At 49.1% G+C, this 22,900-nt stretch overlaps 2 protein-coding genes across 4 annotated transcripts; both read left to right on the top strand.

Moving 5' to 3' along the window:
* The first annotated feature begins 385 nt into the window (after positions 1–385).
* LOC119153145 (CDKN2A interacting protein) lies at positions 386–5,260 on the top strand. The gene is made up of 3 exons (XM_037399091.1): positions 386–648; positions 753–883; positions 1,657–5,260. The coding sequence occupies exons 1-3, from the start codon at positions 425–427 to the stop codon at positions 3,102–3,104; spliced, it is 1,803 nt and encodes a 600-aa protein (XP_037254988.1). The 5' UTR covers positions 386–424; the 3' UTR covers positions 3,105–5,260.
* An 835-nt stretch (positions 5,261–6,095) lies between these two features.
* ING2 (inhibitor of growth family member 2) lies at positions 6,096–21,887 on the top strand. 3 transcript variants are annotated; one of them, XR_005106077.1, is made up of 3 exons: positions 6,096–6,740; positions 12,423–16,205; positions 20,615–20,719. XR_005106077.1 is itself a non-coding variant. In XM_037399107.1 (2 exons), exons 1-2 carry the CDS (start codon positions 17,065–17,067, stop codon positions 21,283–21,285), a joined length of 861 nt encoding a protein of 286 aa, XP_037255004.1. In that variant the 5' UTR covers positions 16,847–17,064; the 3' UTR covers positions 21,286–21,887. The 3 variants fall into 3 exon arrangements, 1 of the variants encoding a protein (XP_037255004.1); XR_005106078.1 differs by lacking the exon at positions 6,096–6,740 and adding an exon at positions 6,747–6,935; XM_037399107.1 differs by lacking the exons at positions 6,096–6,740; positions 12,423–16,205 and adding an exon at positions 16,847–17,254 and having other exon boundaries at positions 20,615–21,887.
* Positions 21,888–22,900: the final 1,013 nt, after the last annotated feature.

The following is a 22,900-nucleotide window of genomic DNA, read 5'->3' as shown; positions in this document are numbered from 1 at the left end:
CACGCTTCACCCGCAGCGCGGACACAAGGAAAAAGGCGGGAAGCGCCGAGACCACCCGCGGCCGCAGGGACGCGCCGACGCGGGAGCGCGCCCAGGCGAGCCCGGCAGGCGGGGCGTCCCGGGGGCGGCGTCTGCCGCCCTCCCTCACCCACCGCCAGCGGACCCCGCTCCCCTCCCGCCTCCCGCCAGGGACCGTTAGGGACCGTTAGGGACCGCCAGGGCTGGGGCGGGGCGGGGCGGGGCGGGCGCGGCCCCCCCTCGGGCCGTCGGCGGCGCGCGCGCCGCAAAGCAGCCTGGGGCAGCGGCCGGCGGCTGCCGCGCGCGCCGGCTGTGAGGTCATCCCGCGCGGCCGGAAGCACCGGCGCGGCCGTTTCCGTTGCGGGGGGCGGAGGCGGGCCCCGCGCGCGGAGCGGCGGCGGCGGCCATGGCGGCGGGCAAGGCGGCGGCCGAGCCCCTGGGGCGGACGGCGGAGGAGGTGGCGTGGGCGGAGGCGCTGCGCGGGGCCTGCGAGCCCGAGCACCACTGGCGGCACCGGCGGGAGTTCCTGCTGCGCAACGTGGGGGCGCCGCCGGCGGCGGGCAGCGCCGAGCTGCAGCGCCTGGTGTCCCTCTCCATGGTGTGGGCCAACCACGTCTTCCTGGGCTGCCGGTGAGTGCGGCCGGGCGGCGGGCCCGCGGCGGCGGCGGGGGCGGCGGGGGCCGCCTGACGCGCCTGCCCTCCCCTCCCCTGCTCTCCCCTTGTCGCCCCTCCAGGTACCCGCCGCAGGTCATGGAGAAGGCGCTGGAAATGGCCGATGGCATCCAGGTGACCGGCGCGCCCGTCCGCACCACGAGAGATGAACTGGTTGCCAAGGTGAAGAAAAGAGGCATATCAAGTAGCAATGGTTAGCAGATCATAGCTGTGACAATACATAGGAGTCTAGAAAATGCTTGTTTTTTCATGTTCGCCGTTTACCTCGGGCTTAGAAACTAGTCGAAATAATTTACTTTTCAAGCTCCTTCTTAACCGTTTCCCCTCTCTGTGCTGTTTCCCCCTCAAATAATACCTGTCAAAGAGATGTAATGCGTACACATTCCGCTGGTGACGTGGAGCTCTTGTTTTGAACTGCTACAACTGGCGCCCTTTAAGCTGATTATTTATTTAACGCAACGTCTGCTGTTGTACTCCAGCTTAAACTCGTTCTTAACTACTCTGCCTTTAAGCGCCAGTCAGGTGTTGTTGCTTTGTGGGAAACTTAGTTGCTTAAAGAAATTCTTAAAGTGGGGTTTTAAAGGATGTGTTTATGATGTTAGTTGACAAAGTACGCTTTTTTGTTGGTTTGGCTGGTTGGGGTTTTTTCGTCAGCTCAGATAGCCTGTTTAATGTACTCTGGTAATTTTTGGTTTGGACTTCAAGAATAGAAATGCATTATGGCTCCCAAACCAAAACCTGAAATCTTGCACCTGAGTATTTTTGGTCTATTGCCAAAAAATACTAAAATTTCCTGAAACAGTAGGTTCATACTTGCAATTACAGTTCCACGTCTATTCCTAGTACCTACTTTTTGAATTCACAGAGGTTATTGCTAGAAGTTTTAGAAAACAGATAAATTGTCTCTAGATGGATATTTCATAGCGTAGAAATTAAAGAAAATAACACACTTTACTTGTTTTGCAGAAGGGGTAGAGGAGCCCTCCAAGAAGCGAGCTGTTGAGAAAAGCAAAGATTGTAAGGATACTGAAAAGGATGTGAAAACAACCAAGGTAGAAGCCCTGAAGGAAACAGAGCGGGCATCGCCAAAAAAGCAGGGAAAAGATACTAGCAAAGATCCAGAAGGCTCCCAGTCAGCTTGCAGTTCAAATCAAGAAATGGTCACCGCATCAGACGTAGAAACAGAACAAAAATCTGCTAATGCTGAAAGTATGACTGAACAAACCCCATCTTCATCTGAAAAAGAGTCAGGAGAGAAGCCTTGCTCAAATCCACCTAAGGAAAGCAAATCTGAAAACGTGCCATCCCCTGAAAAGAAAACTACAGTAAGTGCAGTGCCACCAGCTGCCAAGGGCACCCCGTTGGCAGAGGCGGTGCCAGCAGCTGCCAAGAGCGCCCCGCAGGCAGCGGCAGCGACGGTGCCACCGACCACCAAGAGCACCCCGCAGGCAGCGACGGTGCCGCCGACCACCAAGAGCACCCCGCAAACAAGCACTACCTTGGTGTCTTCCAAAACACAAGCCGGTGCCCCAGCATCAGCATCCAAGAGCAGCGCTCAGGCAGGCAGCTCGCTGCTTCTGGCCCCCAAGAGCGGCACTCAGACGGGCGCCTCGCTGCTGCTGGCCTCCAAGGGCACTGCTAAGGCAGGCTCCTCACTCCTGGCCTCCAAGAGCAGTGCCGAGGTGGCTGCATCATTGCTGGCCGCTCGGAGTGGTGCTCAGCAGGGCTCCTCACTGCTGACTTCCAAGAGCAGCGCTCAGGTGGCTGCTTCACTGCTGGCTGCTCGGAGCGGCGCTCAGCAAGGTCCCTCGTCGCTGGCCTCCCGGGGTGGAGCTCAGGCAGGTGCTTCCCTGCTGGCCTCCAAGAGCGGCACGCAGGCAGGTTCACTGCAGCAGGCTTCCAAGAGTGGCTCGCAGGCAGGTGAAAGCCCTGCTAAGGCTTTGTGCAAGCCGTTGACCAGTGAAGATGCGAAGGAAAGGCAGCCTTTTTTCAACAGACTGTACAAAGCTGTAGCCTGGAAGCTGGTTGCTGTTGGAGGCTTCAGTCCTAACGTAAACCACGCAGAACTTCTAAACTCATCTATTCAGTCTGTAAAAGCTACGTTAGATGTTGCTTTTGTTCCCCTGAAGGAACTTGCAGACTTGCCTCAAAATAAGAGCTCTCTAGAAAATATAGTTTGTGAACTGAGGTGCAAGTCTGTCTACTTGGGTACTGGCTGTGGTAAAAGTATGGAAAATGCCAAAGCGGTTGCTTCAAGAGAAGCTTTGAAGTTATTCCTCAAGAAGAAAGTTATTGTGAAGATATGCAAAAGAAAATACAAAGGTAGTGAAATTGAAGATTTGGTACTTCTGGATGAAGAATCAAAACCTTCAAATTTACCTCCAGCTTTAAGAAATCCTCGTGAGATCTTGTAGGGGAGAATAGCAGTTTGTACCTGTATAGTAGTAGTTCAACACAAGGACTGAAGGTTCGTTTTGTACTTCAAAAACGTAGGCTTCCAGATATTTTGTATTTCTTTCTCAGTTTTGCAAGACAATGATAGTCTTTTCACTTGGTAGCAATTGTATAAAACTTGTTAGAGACAACAAGTGCGCATTTAAAGGTATGCCTTAATATATAGCACACCAGTGTGCTGTTTTATTTGCAAAATAGTCTACCTAATTCTTCTATTTTTAATTAAACGATTAAGGTACAACTTGCTGTTTAAAACCTGACAATTTTGTAATTCTTACGATTTGATGGCAGTGTGCTCAGTTGTCTACCGTAACGTCTTTTTTAGCCACATAGAAGTATGTATATAGGGACCATAATACTTGAACGATTGAAAGTTGTTTTAAGAATTTCAATCAAAAAGTTGAATCATCTGTTTCAGGCTTGTTGTTCATAACGTTCGCTGTTCTTCATACTAGGAGAGTACATAGTTGGTTGACTATTTTTATGGGATGTTTACCTAATGCTCGCAATATAAATGACACCCTGATCCCATTTAACGTACTAGCAGGTTAGATCCCATTTATCGTTACACTGTCAAATTACCAGTTAGCAGTCCAGTCACAGCTACTTCAGCCACCAAAACTCTGTAAGCAGTTCTAATTTATATTGTGAAATATAATTTACGTTTTTTTTCCAAATAAATATGGATTTCTATACTAAGCATATTTTGACTGCTACTGAAACAAAACCTCTGGGATATGCTTTTATAATACTTTGAGTTTGATTATTAAATACTGTAGCCATTTCAATAACTTTGCGATACTTTAAGAAAAGCTTTACTTTGAGTGGCTTCAAGGCGTACTCCCACAAGGATGAGATTTTTTTTCTTTGGATGCATAGCTGAGATACTGTAAAACCAATAGAGTGGACCTATGGAATATCTTTCTGCTTTTGTACCACCAAGATAAGCAAAGTGAAGATGCTGCTGTCTGCTAGAGACAGCGAGTGTATTGTGAAGCATTCACACTGACGGAGCCCTTCCTTTGCTACGTTTTTACATGATGTACAGAATGGTTTGAAGCAAAGAAAGTGGTTCTTTGCTTCAATAATATATAAAGTAACATTGAAAATAAATAACATTTATTTTCAATGTTACTGAAATACCTGCACAAACTGCATGTTTTGATATTATTGGATAATGACATGTAACTGTAAACCATAATGTCTTCAGTGCTATTTTGACTTTTTCTTGTCCAATTACAGTAGTTAGCATCATTTTGTGGCAACCTTACACCTGACAGATCCATTGATCGAGTACTACAGGAGCGAATAGGAATTCCTGAGGTCTCGGTAGTATGTACGTCCACTTAAAAGACTTCAGATTTTTTTTTGTGTGTGATTTTGGGACTTTAAACCACAATGCTGGTGTTACACTGTACCCACAAGATTTTGAACAGCAGTGGCTGTCCAGTCTGTAGCACCTGAAAGCCGGCAAGTTGCTCGTGCTTCCCGATGGCTGGTTGAGAGCTTCCTCCATCTGACCCCTGTGCTTCTGCGCCCTCGGTCGCCCGCCCTTCGCTCTGGTTGGGTTTCTCAGGAGTTTTCCCCTCGGTGTTTCTGGAGCACCGCCTGATGTTCGGAACGCAACACATTCATTACATTGCGTCTTTCGCCACGTAGGAACTGGTGCGTGCTTCTAGTGCAGAGCAAGTTTTGTGCTGTACTTAGGAGTCGTGGTGTTTGTGCCAGGAAGCGTTGAGATCTGTTTTTAAATCCTCACCTCGTTCAGGTGGAGACACAGAATGACTGTTTTTGTGGAGCAGGAGTTGTGTCCTGTGCCCTCTGAAGTACAGTGTTTTCTAGCTGGCTGTTTGGGCATCTCCAGGTCTCCGGTTGAGAACGGCAGCCTGTGTTGCCCTGTGAAACCCTGTGTTTCCCATCTGTAAAGCAAAGTTTGTGGTGTTGACCGACCTCGGGCGGGGGGGGGGTAACTGTGTTAAAAGGCTGAGGTGCTAGATGCCTTTTTTTTAAGTCCTGACTTTAGCTTACTTTATTAAAAAATTTTTGAATGTTATTCCTCTTTGATGTTTGGTTGTGATTCATTAAAGGACGAGTCTATAGCTACTCTTAATATAAACTGAAAGTTGAAGTGTGTTATTTTTATTTCACATTCTGCATGGAAGCAGCTCAACAAGCAGAATCTGCCGTAGAAGCAAGTGAGCATTAAGTATTTGAATGAGAGTTTATTAACATTTGATTAACTCTAGAGGAAGAAATGAAGATTTTTCAAAGAACCGGCTGTGGCAAGAAGGGTTTGCATAGTCCTGTCAGCTCTAAAACCCCTGGGTTTCCCTTCCAGGCGCCGTCGTGGTCTCCAGCCGGTGGGATGCTGGTCTTGAATCGCCCGGCGCGGCTGGTGAGGACCGGCTAGAACGAACGCGCTGACACCGCGGGTGTGCAGAGCTGCCCCGGGGGGGCCGTGAAACCAACCGAAACAAAAGCTGGCTGGCCCCGGTCCCTGCGGGAGTGCTGGGGACTGCAGGCGCCGGCCGTGGCTCCCGTCTCCTCTGAGGGCTGCTACAGCAGCCGAAGCACGTCCTGCCGGTGCTGCGGGAGGCCGGGTCCGTACCGATTCGGGGGGCTACGGGCAGAAGCTCGGGGGTTCCGCCGCGCGGGGGGCGCTGGCCGCACGGCGGCGCTAGAGGGCGCCGGCTGCCGGGCTCCGCGCAGGCGCGGCCGGGGCGCGGCGGGGGGCGTGGCTGCGCGCCCAGCAGCCGCTCGCGCTGCCGCCGCGGGGGCGGGGCCTCGGCCCTCAATTTGCTTAATGCTGTCGCGGGGCGGGGCCGCGCCGCGGTGGGGTACGGGTCGCGGCCACCCGTGCCCGTGGGGCTCCGCCGGGGACGGCCCGCCGGCTGCCGGGCTGTGCAGCGCCTGCGGGGGCCAGCGGAGAGCGGGGCGGGGCGGCAGCACGCCTCGCCCTGGCCGGCAGGCGCTCCCGGCTGCCGTGCCGTATAAGGCGGAGCGGCCCCGGGAGCAGGGCGGGATGCTCTGAAGACCTGCTCGCTAGGCCACGCACGGAGGACACGGTTCCTCACGGGCCCCGCGCCCGCCTAGGGGAAAGTCCCCGGACCGCCGGCAGAGAGTGCCGGGCGCTACCCGCGCCCCCGCCCGCCCCGGCCTCACGCACTCCCCGCCGAGACGCCCCCGGGCCGAGCGGGTGAGCGCGGGGCGGGCTCTCGTCACGGCCACAGACACGCAGGTAGTGCGCAGGCGCACCAACAGAACGGGGCTCACTCTCAGGCCATCCCCTTTTACCGGCCCGCGGCGGCGGCGCGGCACCCGCCGCAAATGCTCTCTCGCTGCTCTCCCGGCGGCGGCTCCGGGTGGCGGGACCCCGCTTCTCCTGACAGCCGCTGGGCTTCGGGGTGCGCCTGGCGGAGCGCCTGCCGCTGCCGCCCCTGCCCGCAGGGTTTCCTTCCCTGCCCGACGGAAGCACCTACGCTGCTGCCGGGGCTCCCCGGGGAAGGCCGGCACCCCGGACCGGTGAGGGCCGCCGGCGCTACCTGCCCGCTCTGGGTCCCTGATGCAAGATGCCGCTGCCCACCGCAGTCCTGCACGTAAGTGCCGGCCGTGCTGATACACCACGTTCGTTCCATAGGCAGCGCCGTTCTTGCGTCTGGTATGTCAAGCAGCTAACATCGCTGTGCTCGGCTCCACGGAATTCAGCCCTCTGCTGCCCTGCCGTCGTGTCTGGGTACGAAATAGGCCAGAAGAGCGCTGGCAGACATCCCCAGAATAACACCCAAGCTCAGGTACCTCAGGCCCAGAACATTACGATTAATGCTCCCCTTCCCCAAACAGCACCCAGCAGCCCAGAGCCACCGCTGCCTTCCGGTTCCTCTCCCTCGGTATTTACGAAGCTCCTGTGGTGGGGCCAGGTTTGCTAAACTAGCAGTGTCTTGCTTTTTCGGCCGAGCTACAGGCACGTGGCCTGTACGCGGGCACGCTACCGTTTGCAAACCCTGCTGGTCTCCAGTGTCTGCTGTGCATCCTCCAGCAACACCCTCACGGTGACATCTTGGCTGCAGTGTCAGACCCCTGTGCCCGGCACGTGCAGAGCGGGGAGCAGCTCTGGGCACAGCTAGCTACGACAGCTCTGACCGCTTCACACGAGAGCTTTGCGAGGGTGCACGAGGGGCTGACAAACCACCTGGCTGGAGCTGTCATTTTGGTTGCTGTCTTAGCCACTTGAACTACTCGAGCGGCTTTCTCTTTTCTCCCATAATTCTTCATCTGATCAGCTATACGTACATGGGAAAACGGAGATTACAAATTAAAATGCTATCAAAGAACCCATCCCAAAAGAAACAACTAAACTAGGGCACAGCTCTAGAAGTTCTCGGGTTTTTTGGTTGAGAAACTTTAATGAAATCCCAGTGTCCTAGTTTCATCTGCTAAGAAGGATATATCCAAGGCTCTATGCAGCTAATGTTTCATGAGCTGTCATCCCTCTGTAGTGCAGGCAGCACGTGCGGTACAGGCTGAAGACCGCAGACAAGTTTGTGTAGACAAGCTGAAGCTCGTGCAGTGGCTGGTGACTGATGTGGGTTTGGTTTTCTTTTTTTTTTTTTTTCTTTTTTTTTTTTTTTTTGGCCCTAAAGATTGCACTGCAGCACCTTAACAATTTGGGCTGGTTTTCTTGGTGTGGACAAAAATCTCTCACTCGTAGTTTATGCTAAATGTTGGTCCCCAAATTTATTAACAGGAGAGAATACTTCAAAAATCAAACTTGGCTTGACTGTGGATGACAGTGAGCTGACATGGTCTAGTAATCCAGAGCCTGAGGAAAAAAAGTGCGCATTGAAAGGGCTTTGATGCCGTCTCTCTCTTTCACTAGGCAGATCTGTCACCCCGATTTCTAAGTTCCAAACTGCAGAGACACTAACAGCAATATCTGCTTTGTAGAATATTTTTTTAAGGTTTTCTTTCAGCTAAAATGTGCATTTTTGCCATGTTCCGCATGGTGTGTTATATGGCACACTCTGTCCATTTAACAATTCACTTGTATTTGCGTGCCTTCTAGGTGGTTCTGTTAGTTGCCACAGCAAAGGTATTCCCACTAGCTCGGTTACGTGTTTTTAAGAAAATACTGTCATTTATGCCTGCTACCACTGCACCGCCTCCCATTTTAAATCTGCTGTCAGGAAGTATCCATTTTTAGGCTGTGACTAATTCCGCTCCTCTTCCTTGCGTGAATTTACACCTGTGCCATTTCACGGAAGCCCCGTGAGTGCAGGCAGACGGTTGCTGAGCCAGGGTACTCGCCAGCGCAGAGCCGGCCTGAGCAGAGTGCTGCCGGCACTTGCAAGTGACTGTTCAGACATACGGCTGCCCTTCTGTAAATGGCAGCAGAGGTTTCCACCTGCGCTGAAGACACGTAAGAGCGCTCACAAAAGCAGGTTTTGTGTCGATAACTGGTAATAGTTTCAAATACATCGTAGGCTAATTTTGAAAACGGCACATGGTAATTTCTGAGCACAACTGCCTGTTGCTAAGGCAATGGACGATTGAGTTCCAGTGGTTACCAGTTAGGTATTTTGTTCCTCTGGTAGCATTCCTACAACTAAAAAAGCATTGTTTGGCTCTGACATCTGAGCCTACAGCCCTTTGAAGTTTGACTAGTCACTGATGGTCAAGCAACATTAACTGTTAGGCCCAAATGGACTGCTCTGTCAGAGATGAACCACACTCTGCAGAAGCTACTTGTCACTACTAAGAAAGCTGATCAAACCAATGTTTGCCTGATTTTCTAAATCCTCTGGTGTTTACATTTTAACTGCAGTCGAAGAGACAAACTATATTCCACCAGATGCTGCCCATGGTTTGACAGTGGTCTTCCACCCCAAATTCTTCATTAGTTTGGAGCAAACGTCACGTTTCTGTTTATTATTTTGGGGAAGAGGATGGTTGGGAGGCTAGGCATCTCTTCATCTTGTTTAACCAATAATTATTCTCACAATTACAGCTGAATAATAAAGCAAATGTAAACTGTCAGTTCCTGGAAGAAAGTGTACATCAATCATATGTTAGTAGTATAGAATAATACTAATTTTTGGTAACTTGGAGTAAGTGGTTGCACCAGAAAACTTGCATAGCAGCAGCACCCCTAAGAAACACATAATGCAGGTGACTTGGTGCTAGTTATTTTGAAGATAGGAAGTTACTCTGGTGCTATTTGCAGTGACATTTCAGTTGCACTAGAGATTAAACATTTGTACTAGGTTTGGCTAAGCAGATTTGAAAGAGGAAAAAAAAAATCCACACTAGGGAAATAAAATGAAGCTTCCTCCTGTTTGGCTTGGAGTTGTAATGACATATGCTAAAACTCTCTTCAAGATTTCAGGGGAACTCTGAAATTATAAGTGATAACTACAGGCATGTAATTACCCCATCTCCACATACGGAATGGAATTCATTTCACTGACATCTGCAGCAACAGACCTGGGTTCCCCTCACAATGGAGACATTTTTAGGGCAAGACCTACTTATACTAAGATTCTCTCTCACTCGACATATTTGGCTGGATGACTCCCACCTTCGTTTCCTGAGTTGGAAAGGAAAATCAATATCCACACAGGGGAGAGTATTACGAATGTCTTAAACCATCAGTTACTGAAACTGCCTGCCCTCATTTCACAATCTTGATTACAAAGGTGCCATTGTGTATGTTTGTTTCTTGTAAGAGGAAGAAGTAAGAACGTGTTTTTCACATGACCTGCGCTGAGTAACAGAATCACAGAAACACAGCATGCATGTTAGCGTGTAGCTCAGGTAAGAGCACACAAAAAAATCCTTTGTTTATTGTGGGCAAAAGGGGCTCAGTTCTTTTCCGTTAAAGTCACTTGGATTCTTCCATTTACTTGAACGGAAGAGGATCAAGCCTCAGGGCTCAAGCAAGACAATAAAGACGGTTGTCGCTTACTTGCATAAGATTAACTTGTTAACGTTCTTCACCTGGCTTCCCTAAACATCGTTAGCACACTTTGCCAGTTCTTTGGCATGGTGATTGGCTCTGGAGCTGGAAAGCAAATCCACCGGATCATTTATGCTTTAAAATGGTAGGTGAGGAAGAAGAGTCACTGTCTGAAAGCTGTTTCCTGGAGAGGAAAACAGGGGCATGTCACTTTAGCCACGAGCAGACAGATCTATGTTTTAAACGACAGGGAATGATCCATGTGGCTCTACCCATTGCAGCAGCCATCCACTGCCCCTCGGCTGGTCAGCAGTGTCCCCCTCCTCTAAGGAGCTATGCCAGCCAGCATGCTCCATAGCACCTAGCGGATACTCTCAAAAAGGAGCAGTGTGGTTCTGCTCAAAGCAGAGCGACAGCGTGTCAGCATGCTCTGATGGAAGCAATGACTTCACATAAAAGTGAATTTCCTTAACAGGCCCTGCCCTGGCCTATCAAATTCTCAAAACACTTTTGGGTACAGCCGTGGGATTAGAATACGGAAGCTGAATGGGAAGAACTGTAAAAATAGATAAATAGTCATTACAAAATAAAGCACAAAGTAAACCCTAGTTTGCAAACTTTATTCCATTTTTCACTCCGCTCATGGTGAGATAAACAGAACCCATCAGCTTGAAGAAAAAGATGAGCTGGATATTGCAGCTGCCTTCCTCTACGTGTTAATATAAGTCAACTGATTACTAATTTGCACTCATTATTTTCTTTTAAGGCATATTAGCAGAAAACTTGGACCTTTTCCAGTTTTGAACAGATGTTTGCATTTGGATGAAGAACATACATCTCCTGATCAGTGTGGGAAGTTTGTTACTCGGTGCTAGACAGCTGTTTGATACAGCAGAGCAGGAGGCTAGATGGGAAAAAAACACATGCCAGTGTTTTCAGGAAATGTACTGGTTTAGTTTATCACCTTATTGAAATGGTCTGACCTTAGTCCATGTCTTACTTGTAGGAGTCCTACACTTGTGTAAACGAAAGAGAAAAATAATAATGGTTGTTTCCATACATGGTGAAAAATTTATGAAATTGATTACTGCTTATGAAGAAGTCTTTGTCTTTAATTAGGAATTGTTTAACCTGGACAGTGAGCTCAGGGAGCTCTAAGACAACTTTAATGAGCAGGTGGTGTTTGTCCTGAGCCCCCTGAACAAGCAAGACGTGAGCAGGACCATCCAGACAGTAAATACTGTGTGCAGCTGTGTCATGACGATAACTCCACCTCGCTTGGGCATTTGGCCAACATCCCTGGTGTGTGTGAAGCTTACCAACCATGAGACAGCGCACGCCTGCACTTCACCTAAACTTAAAAGTTTACATACACTAGGTGTGTAAACTATTTTTGTTCTTCACTGAGTGTAAAGGCAGGCAAGCTGCAGGACTGGACAGCAGCCTCACCTACGGGTGGACACACCACGTAGGAACTTTCCCAGTTACCGAGAGACTCCTGGTGCCACCTGCAGCGGGGCTTCCCAGCCGAAGTGTGGGCCTGGATGGTGTTAAGGTGGTAGCTGGTGATGTGTCCTTTTCTCAGTCTCTGTAACGCTTTGCAATAATGATTTGGTGCTTCGCTCCTATTGCTCCTTTATCATATTGTGATTAATAACTAGGACTGTTTCCTTTTGTCATATTGCATGCTATTTTCTTGTATCGTGTTGTAGTATAATAAACTGCATTTATTCTTGTATTTGATTTGGAATTTGGTTTTGCTCGGTATCCAGTCAATCAGCAAAATACCATATGATTTGTATTTCACCAGATAAATCAAGCCTAATATTTAAGGAAAATCACAAGCAATGTCTGCCATTACAGGGAAGTATCTTTTTTGGATGACCTGATATTAGAGAGGTTTTCAAGAACAGCTTATCCAGACAAACATGCCACTACCTCTGTAGCTCTGGGAGAGATAGCCTCTTTCTGGAATATTGCCTATATGAAGGTCAGCTATGGCCTTTCCATACAACTTTTCTATGGCCTATAGCTTTCTTCAGCTGACTTCTAAAAGGCCCACCTGGCTTGTACTCATTCTTTCTTTTCTTTGCATTTTCTTGGTATCTCAGAGAATTCTTCATCCTCTCTGTCTCACAGAAACTAGAGAAGCAAGCCTACCAAGAAACGTAGAGTGTCAAAAAGTTCTGTTCCATTTGCTTAAAGGAAGCACCCTGGTATCATCGTTTGAGTGTTTCTACTAAATGCTAAGTAGGTCTTTCACTATTACAGCCCCTTACAGACTGGTCCCCATCCATAATGCTGCTTTTCATTATGTTCTCCACAGGCTGAAACTCTTCCCATGCTATCAATGGAATGCTGAACAAAATCTTACCAACTCGCGTATTATCAGGTGAAACGGGACAGGAGTCAGCTACGATTTGAGGATATAAAATCAAGATTACCACAGATGAGAGGCAAAACTGCAAAACGGAAAAATAAGATTTGGACTAAATATCTGGAAATATTTTTTTATATACATACATATACATATATATACACGTACATATCAAAATCTATACAATATAAGGAAATAAACTTTCACAAAAAGAAGGGAAATTCTCTGATTGCAACTTTGAAAAACCGTACTGGGAAATTATCAGTAAAGAAACAAAGCTGTTGGGATCTGTTCTCCACGAAAAGTGAGGGTAGTTTAGAGACATATAAATCAATCTAAATAAATTGAGTATAGGACTTCTGTGTATTATTACTCTTGGAAGACAACCATTGAGGTGGGTTTTATGTAATACACCCTAATAACATATCCCCGATACCACTGTGAATGTCGACATCAAGCTGACAATTCTCCACTTAGTGGAGAGGGTATGTGGAAATCTATGGTCATTCTGCCTGTCCACCTCCACAAATAGCAGGATTTTGCTCTACCGTGCCTTGTCTTCTCTCCAGATTATTCTCACAGGCATCGAACGAAGAGATATAGTTGCGTCACAGAGGCTATCAACCCGTGAACTTGAGTCCGGTACCTCAAAATTCTCGAGTGCTTTCTTCTAGCCATTTTGAGGCATGATCAAACCGGAGAATTTAGCCCACTACTCTTGTTTTCCATGTCCCTGACGCTTCAAACATGCAGCAAGCCAAGGCTTCTTTTTTCCTATGGAAATCTGGTCTAATGTTACTGCTGCATTCTTAAGACTACTCAAAACTTAAAACTTTATTTTAGGGCTCGAAAGCAGCAGACAACATTTAAGTTCAGCAAACATTAGCAGATCTCTGCTGTACCTTAGATATTGCTTCCCCCATAGTGACATACAGCAGGTTTTTAGCACAGAAACCACCTGTCACAAATGTTAGAAATTATTCTAAAAAGACCTTCTTGGCTATTTCTTTACCAGTGGCCCATATTTAGTTTCTTGTCAGAAAAGAGGGATGCCAAAATGTTACTTTTAAATTAACATTTAATAGTAAATAATTTTTAATTTTAAATAACATGTTAATTTTTAATGAACATTTTTCCTATGTTTTTCTGCTTTGTAGGGGAAATCTCTATTTCTCAGCTTGCTTTCTTCATGACATGGCAGAACAGTACAGCCACTGAAGCTCATTATAAGCAGAAACACATCCCCTTGAAACAGAAAGAATCTTCTTTCTAAAGAATATTGTATCACTTAATCTAGGTCCTTTGGCACTGGTATACAGGTTGTGCTTTTTGCCTATATGGTAATTATATGTTAGTATTATATGAAAAAATTAAACTGAAGAGGCTTCAGTTACTCAGAAGTGACAGCAATGAATACAACACGATTAAGTTTTAGCTGTTCGCTGCCCATGGAACTGGGTTATTTTCACTTTCCAAATCTGCTTGTGCAAAAATGAGACAAGATCTGAGGCTTAGCTTCATTAACCTGAGCTGTCACGACACACAAAAAAGCAGCAGCTGGTTTTACTGGTGTTACAGATTTTAAGATGGAGATGTCCTCTTAAGAATATGAACAGACTGAGTTTTGGCAAACTACTTCCTGTTTTTTTTGGCTGGTGACATCAGAGTAACAATGTTTTGAAAGTACTGCCTACAACTTTGTTTTCATCATTTTTATGAACTTGCCAACACACTGCTGACTCAGGCAAAGCTGCCCGTCTACAGCTACAATTACTTCACATCTTAGATGTAGATGTATGAAAATCACTGTCTTGTAGGATACCAGCTTAGCAGCTGCCTGAGTTGAAAGATAAGAATGTGTTTAAATACTTTCCTGGGTCTTAGGAAAATAACACTTTCAGATTGCCATCATGTGAGATGGTAATATGCAGGCTGGCCAGACAAAGTCAGTGAAGTTCAACACACTAATTTTGTCGTAGGACTAGCCATGGAACTACCTGGCACAGAACATGTATTCACAGAACCACAGGAAAAAAAGTAGGCTGGAAGGAATCCTCTGGAGGCCATCAAAGCCAGCCAGCTTCACAGCCAGATCAGGTTGTGCCAGGCCTCATCCAGTTAGGCTCTGAAAATATCCACGGACTGAGACTAAACAACCTCTCTGAGCAACCTGTACTGCTACTTAACCACTACTCTAGATCATGCCATCCTAAAATGTTATCTACAGGATCAGTACCGGTACTCTTTCAGCACTGGCCACTTACCTACAGGTAGGAATTCAAGACAGAAGGGGTTTGGGGGAATTTAGATTACACACACGCACCATTTTACCCTTGAATTCACTCATCTCTGATGCTGTTTTTTCTGTTTGCCAGATGTTGCATTTTCCCCGCTTTTTTTCAGGTTCCTGAAATATAAATGCAACATACTGCAAAACGTACAGGTCCTGTCAGGATGTTTCAAGACTCCACAAGATTTTCTTCCCTGATGCTTACCGATTATCCTTCATGTAGTAAAGATCAGAGAAATGCCTGACAGAGAGGTGGGGATGAAATCTCAACCTTTTAATAATTCAATCTGCTTTGTATTATTCTTCCAGTAGGGAAAAGCATGTAGCTGAAAAGTGTGTTTCTACTTTTATTTCCTATTATATTTGTTGTAGCCAACATTTGATGCAAATTCTGCAACAGCCTTGGGAAAGACAGGATACAGTGTCAAACTTGGGAGGTTTGTTGGCAGGCAAGCGGCTTTCGAAAGGCTAAAGTTCTTTGATGCCTTATTTGAAATTCTCTGAAATGACTCCTCAGGATAAAATGTCACTCAGCCTCCCTAAGTGATAGTTTATTAGAAATCACTTTGCTCTTCTTTAAAGCTAAATCAGGTAGCTTTTATCATGGGTAAGAGCAGTCTAAACTACTGCTTCTTGCAGTTGGAGGATATGAATGAACTAGATGCCGCACCCTATCAGCTGCTGCAGTGAGAAAAGCTTGGCAGCGGAGCACACTTGTGTAGCAGACTAAACTTGCCTTCCCTGCACGTAGCCTGTCCCTCTGCTACGGGTACAAACCTCATGACGGAAAATGCTTTTCAGAAATAAACTGTTGCACATACAGCTCACAACAGCGCCTGGGAGAGAAATACACAAGCCGCCTGCAAACAATGTAATGCGCGTACACGTTTTATTGCAATAGAACTTACTCGCATCCCCCTCCTGTCAGTCACGATGCCTTCCGAACAGGCGTGTTTCGAGAGTGCTGGCAGATTATTTTGTATGCCAAAATACTCCAAGAAAATGAGAGGACGGTGCAAATGGTAAGGCTTCAGCATCAAACGTAAACCTGCACATTTCTGCTAGCTCTGATATCTTTGCCATTATCTCCTGAAAATGTGGGGAGCTTCAGGGTTACGACTGAAAACACAGTGCAGAGCATCGCAGCCTATAGAGGGAACAAAGCGCACTCCGCGACAGCCACAACACATCCTCCAGGTAAACTCCCCAGCGTCTCCAAGGTCAGCGAGCGTTTTTGGGAAGAGCAAATAAACCGGGGGCGACTGACCAACGAGAGGCGCTAGCCAGCGCTAACAAGCACGCCCGGCGAGAGCAGGAGGCACGCCTGAGGGACCCCCGGGGGCCTCCCTCTGGTGACACTCCCGGTCCTCGGAGCCAGGCCCCGGCGCCGCTCCTGCCCTGCCAACAGCTCCGCAGCGGCGGGAGCTGACTGAAAGCTGCAGGTAAAACGCAACTACTCACACCCGGCCGGCGTTTCTGCGCTCCTCGGCTCGCCCTCGCCCGGGGTGCGACAGGGCCGCGGCAGGGGGCACAGGCCGGCCCCGGCTGCCCCTCAGGGAGGGCGGCGAGGGCGCGGCGCCCGTTGCCCGGCGGGGCCGGGGGCGGGCACGGCGGTGCCCGGGGGACGCACGCGCCCGGCCCTTGGGGCAGCTCCCGCCCCGCGCGCGTGGCGCCTCAGCGCCCCCCGCAGCGGCCGCGCGCCCCCGTCCACACACGGGCGCCGCCGGGGCACCCGGCGCGGGGCGGGGCGGGCCCGCTCGGGCGCCGCCGCCTCACTGCGCGCTGCCGCCGGGCTGCGGGACGCGGGCAGCCCCCCGCCACGGCCACGACACACCACACCCCCCCCACGAGGGCGGTCACCGCTCCGCCCGGGCGCGGAGGGAGGAGGAGTGCGCCTTTAAGAGAGGCTCCGCCCCCGCGCTGGCTCCCGCCCCTCGCCGCGCGCCGGGCCAGTAGGAGCGGGCGAGCGGGGAAGGCGGGAGAATGCGAACCCCTGGCAGCGCCGCCAGCCGCGCCTTATAAGGGCAGGGCCTCGCGCATGCGCGCAGCCCGGCGGCCAGGGGCGGGGGCTCCGAGGGGGTTTTGCTTCGGCGGCGGCACCGCGGCGGGAAGGGGCGCGGGACCCCGCGGCGGGGCGGCCCGGCCCGGGGTGCGCTCAGCCCTCACCGCCCCTCCGCGGCGCCTCGGCGCGGCCCGCGCAGCTCGGCCCCCGGCGGGCAGGGGGGCGGCGGCAGGAGGGAGCGGAGCGGGGCCGCCGCGGGGACCCCGCGCCCGGTGCGGGCGGCGCGGCGGCGGCGGCGGATGTGCTGCTGGCGCGGGGGGATGATGCTGGCGGGGCCGCAGCTGGTGTCGGGGCCGGCGGCGCCGGGCGGGGAGCGGGCCCGGCTGCTCTCGCTCTACGTGCAGGACTACCTGGAGTGCGTGGAGTCGCTGCCGCTGGACATCCAGCGCAACGCCTCGCTGCTGCGGGAGATGGACACGCAGTGCCAAGGTGGGCGCCGCCGCGGGACGCGGCCTCCGCCACAGGGCACCGGGCGGACGGGGGGGTGGGAAGGGGGCGGCCTCCCGCCGCACATGCGCCCGGCGCGGAGAGGCCGGAGCTGGGGCGGGCCCGGTGCAAGGGGGGTGGGCGCCGGGGTGGGCCCCCTGCCGGGGCCTGCGCGGGGCTGAGCCGGCGGCGTTGCCGGGGCGCCGCGTTCGCCGGCGGCCGGTCCCTCCCGGGGGAGGGCGCCCCGCGGCGGCGGCGGGGCGGCGGCCGGTCACCGGAGGCGCTGGGAGCCGGCGGTGCCTCCGTGCCCGGCGCTAGGCCCCGGCTCCGTGCGGGGCCGCTCCCGCCCCGCCTTCCCCCGCCGAGCAGCCCCGGTGCTCGAACCGGCGGCGGCGCCGCTGGAGCTGGCGGGGCGGCAATCGGTTTTCCAGCCCTTTCTGCCCCGCCGCCGCGGGGGTGCGGTGCCGCGTCCCGGCGGAGCCGTGTCCCCGTCCCGCGGCTGATCGCTGCTGCCCGTGGGGGGCTGAGGCGCGGCTCCCCGGAGCGTTCCCCGGCTCGCGGGAAGTTACCGCGGGCTCCGGCTTCTGCCGAAACGCGGATTAAATCCCGATCAAACCGTCCCGCCTCCTCCTCGTGGGCGACGCGGCTGCGGCACCTTCTGCCGCCGCCCTGCGCCCGGCCGTACCGCGGCGGAGCGCTGCCGCCCGCACCGCGCGGCGGGGCCCGGGCCGAGGGGTGTCCCGGGGAGCGGGCGCTGGAGCTGGCCCCCCTTCCCCTGGCGTGGCTGGCTTCCCCGTGGCTTTTGGCGGGGGCTGTTAAGGCCTTTCAGCCGCTAAATGGGCCGCCTCAGAAGACGGCTATTGTGAACGGATTCTCTCAATTATCTTTCTAATTTACCCAGGAAGATATGCAAGAACGGAGCTTTTGTGAGTGTTCCGCGGTTTTAAAGTCTACGGGGCGTAGACTTGTCTGCAGCGTTTTGAATTCTCGGTCAAGGCTGGGCTGCCTGGCACGCTCTTTACCTGCCCTGTCGCCATCACTCCGCGTCTGCCTGGAATACATTCCGCCTCCTCTTTAGGCTCCGTCTCCTGGATTTTATTCCTCCGGCCACTAACACGATACTGGGCCAAAGCAGAAGTTCGTTGCCGGATTTACCAAAGCCTCCGGAATGTCATCAACAACAAAAAGTTGCATAAAAATATTTTAGGCCCGAGTCTGAAGATGTAAAAGCACTACTCTATAATTTCAGCTAGCTTAAAAGGTAGCGGTAGCTCATGCAGGAGGGACAAAGCCACTCCTGTGCTTGGAAAACTGAAATCCTTTTAGCTTTTATTAGCTCCACCAAACTTAATCAGATTATCTGTAATGAACACTTGGCCCTGGTTTGTGTTGTGCTGGGGTTTTTTGTGTGCGTTTTGGTTTGTAGCAGGGGTTTCAGAGCTGTTTAGCTGGATGGATGGATGGGATGCCGCCTCTAATCTTGGGGACCAACAAGGAGTTTGGTGAACTTTTATCTCTGTCAGTCCACAAGTTCTTTTTAATGGGTGGTGGTCCATTTAAAGTCTTCAGGATATCTTCATGGGCTGCATTCAGGGAACAGTCAACATAGGGTGAATGTTTTTCTTTGTCACAGTGTGAAAAAGTGAACAGTTACTGCTTGTGGGTTTTTCTAGGCAGGGCATTCCCACTATGGGAAATCTGTGTAACTGCACCTACATTGCCTCCTCTCCACCACCCCCATCCCCCGCTCCCCCCCAACACACACACACACAAAAAAAAAAGCAAGCTGGGTGGAAGGTAATGTGGCTGCAGAATATTGTACGCTGGTTATGCCTTTCTAGTTCAGCACATACAACATACCTTACTCCATCCTTTTCAGGAGCAGAGAGTAAGATTCACCACCACTGCTGTCAGGGTAACAGGCAAGCAATGCAGCTGAAGATGCAGGGAAACTTAAGCTGTGTTTTTAACGGTAGTTGAAATGCTAGTATTGAGAAAAAATAGGTTAAGTGAATTATTGCACAGGCAGAGTAGTGATTATCTTCCCCTAGTGAAGGTCTGAAACAGAACAAAATGCTGTTGGCTACTGTTGTCATACAGGTTTCAGAATTTATAGTAAAAAATGACCGTTCATGCTTAAGCTACTCTTTCAAGATGTCAGCAGGAAAAAATAATCACTCTGAACAATGTTGAGGTAATATCTGTGGTTCCCATTTAGCACAAGCTTGAATCATCTCACAACCGTACAACAGACAAATACTTTAAAAAATGAAAGCCGGTTTGTGAAACGCAGGCTTTCAGGAAGGGATAGATTGTACTGCCTATCTTTTTACTTCTAAAACAAGTAGTGTCATTCATAAATTCCCTTGCCTGTTTAAATAAAATCCTTAAGTTGTTTCTGAAGGAACCAGTACTGTAGCTAACACTGTGCATCAGGTTTCACTGTCAGTTCTACGAATCTATTTCCTTCCACGTTAGCAATTTCTCTGTCTTTCGCGTATAGATCTAGTGTAAGTTTTGATCTGAAGATACTATTTTAAAATCCAGCAGTATAGAAAAGTAGAGTACAGACTAAGGCTGGCTTATAAGGCATTTGTTAACCCTGTTTGGGTTCATTAAACTCGCTTTCAAGAACTAAATTTTATTAAAGATTCACAGCCACTCATCCAGTTACTTTGCACGACGTGCAAGAAGAAAAGCTTAGAAGTCAGACTGAGCCGCTCATTACCGATTGCTTAAAAAAGGAAAAGCATTTTGAGTGGTTTAAGTTGATTTAAATCCTGATTGTAACTATACTATTATGTAACTTCAGTTGTCGTACTCCTTATTTATAACAACATCAACTTGAAAGTGTAATACCAAACGTTTAGATGAATAAGAAGGGGAAGGCAGAGAATCTGGATATCCTAATTGTGGAGTGTTATATATTATGTAACGATGATATGAATTCCGAGTTTCTTCCTGTGGTACAATAAGCTATAGCTTTAGTTTGTAGGCCAGGGTTTTGGAACCACTGTGGTAAGGGCTCTCAACAGAAATTCCTGCTTTTTCAGATGGAGCCAGGATATGGACTATCTGTGCTCCAGCAGCTATGATTCCCTTTCTTGGTTTATCCTTTCTTTTTCCAATGGCTAAAATAAGCTTGCTTTTTCTTGGAACTTAAGAATTTTTTCTTGGAACAGATTGTGATCTTAAACACTGATTTGATGACCTTGGGTAACTTGAATAAAATATCCAATCTAGCCCACTAGGGTATACTATAATTAAAATTTGTACTATTTCTCATCAGTTAAAAATACATTTCTATATTTTCTTGAGCATGTTCCATCTTGTTTAATTATTCTTACTATCTTTATTTTATAGAAGCGTTAAAAGAAATAGATGATGTCTATGAAAAATACAAGTCAGAAAATGATCCTGTTCAGAAGAAACGCTTGCAGCAGCATCTTCAGCGTGCATTAATCAACAGCCAAGAACTTGGAGATGAGAAAATTCAAATAGTTACTCAAATGCTAGAACTGGTAGAGAATAGAGCCCGGCAAATGGAAACACACTCTCAATGTTTTCAAGATCTGTCTGAGAATGAAAAGCCTCTGGAAAAGGCAAAGATGGAGTCCTGCCAGCCAGAGAGATCTTCGCGTAGACCTCGTCGCCAGCGAACCAGCGAAAGCCGTGATCTGTGCCATATAGCAAATGGTATTGATGACTGCGATGATCAGCCACCTAAAGAAAAAAGATCTAAATCTTCCAAGAAGAAAAAGCGCTCCAAAGCCAAACAAGAGAGAGAGGTTTCACCTGTAGAGTTTGCAATTGATCCCAATGAACCAACTTACTGCTTATGCAACCAAGTGTCTTATGGCGAAATGATAGGATGTGACAACGAACAGTGTCCTATCGAGTGGTTCCACTTCTCATGTGTTGGACTCACCTACAAACCGAAGGGCAAGTGGTATTGCCCCAAGTGCAGAGGAGACAATGAGAAAACAATGGACAAATGTACTGACAAATCAAAAAAGGATAGAAGATCGAGGTAGTGAAAGCAATTCATGTTTTAAAGAGTTGCTCTTTTTATATTAAAATGTTTAATTTCCAGAGAATGCTGTTTTAGGAAATGCATAAGACTATGCAATAATTTTTAATCTATAATATTAATGGAGTATTAAAAGCTGTTATACCTTCTGTGATCTTTAACTTTCTGCACTGAATAACCAAATAATTGATACAGGGTGGCTTCAGACCTTCACAGAAGACATTACAAGCATATGGCGCTTGGTTTCAATTTAGCCCCATTAGTATTTTAAAGAACATTGTGAATCTTGAAATAATGGTGGTGGGAAAGATACTGAAGAACTTTTCATGTTTTGGGAAAGGCCTTGAAAGGCCTCACCTAACTGCTAGAATCTTAACAACTGAATTTGTTCTTTATCCCAGGTCTTGAGTTCTCAGTTTTTGTGTTAACATCACACATTTGGAATTGGGGTTTTTGAATTCAGCTGTAACTGTAAAAGTCTTCCGAGCTAAAAGCAGACCTCTTCAGTGACTTTCATATGACCAGTGTGTTATTTCAAGGAAGAAAATACCACTAACTTAAGCGCTTTTTTTTTTTTTTGTCAATATTAAACTCGTCTTTGTGACTTTACACTTGGGAGTCAGTTCGTGGCTATGGTAGAATTATAGTGCATAAGCAGTTTTGGATATTCTTAGTAGATTTTGTCTGCATTCTGTTGAGCATCCTGATGTGGTCTTTATTGTTTAAGATGGTCTCTCTAATGCCAAAACTATTTCCCTGATAGTTTTATGTTTTGCCACTGCCTATATGAGCCTTGAAGTGGTAGAAGTCAATATCCCTTCCACTCAAGGGATCCCATCTCAGGGAACAGAAATTGCAAATGTGATGGAGCCTTCATCATGAGCAATCTCTAGAGAGCTGAAAAGTGACTTGTATTCTCTGGGATGTAAACTTTGTTTTTCTTTAAGTGGTATTTGTGTATGTGTGTGGCCACACTGGGCTTTAGGCACAGTTCTTGGACTTGGGCAATTATTCAAAAAGCCTGAAAGCAAAAGCTTTCAGTGAAAGTTTTGATAGATAAAAAATCCCCAAAACATGAGCATGACTGGTGCAGAGCAATTAGATAAATCCCAGCTGGTTTCTGACTGGCTATGTAACAGCGTTGTCTTGGAGTAAGCCAGTAGTATCTAAATATTACTTGGGTCGTAAGTAAAAGTAAAACTTCCTCACCCCCACGCTTTAAAGGAGGTGGGGGGGGGGGAAAGATGAAACTAGCTGTACCTGTTCCTTTGCAATGGGAGATGCTGATGGAGGAGTGGTGAACCAAAGCTTGCACTTAGGGGTCCTGCTCAGTAATGTTCTTCCTTGAGACTGCCTGTGTCCTGGTGGGCTTGGCAAGGCAGACAGAGCAGCTCTGCAGTGCTGGGTGGGGGGGGTTACCTCTTGGTGGGCTGCAGGTGCTCAGAAGTCCCCACAGGTCTCTGCTCTTTGCTGCTATGGTCTCCCTTGACAGGGCCGAGCCTGACTGAAAAGCAGGTGTGCTGAGTTGAGAGCAGCCCAGAAGGCAGATGAGCAAAAAGCAAGCCACAATGGATGAATGCCACCCAAATTCCCTCCTGCCATCCCCACTAGAGGGCTGT

The sequence above is a fragment of the Falco rusticolus genome, chromosome 1 (assembly GCF_015220075.1).
Source record: "Falco rusticolus isolate bFalRus1 chromosome 1, bFalRus1.pri, whole genome shotgun sequence".
Taxonomy (NCBI): domain Eukaryota; kingdom Metazoa; phylum Chordata; class Aves; order Falconiformes; family Falconidae; genus Falco; species Falco rusticolus.
This window is presented reverse-complemented; position numbering and strand designations above follow the sequence as displayed.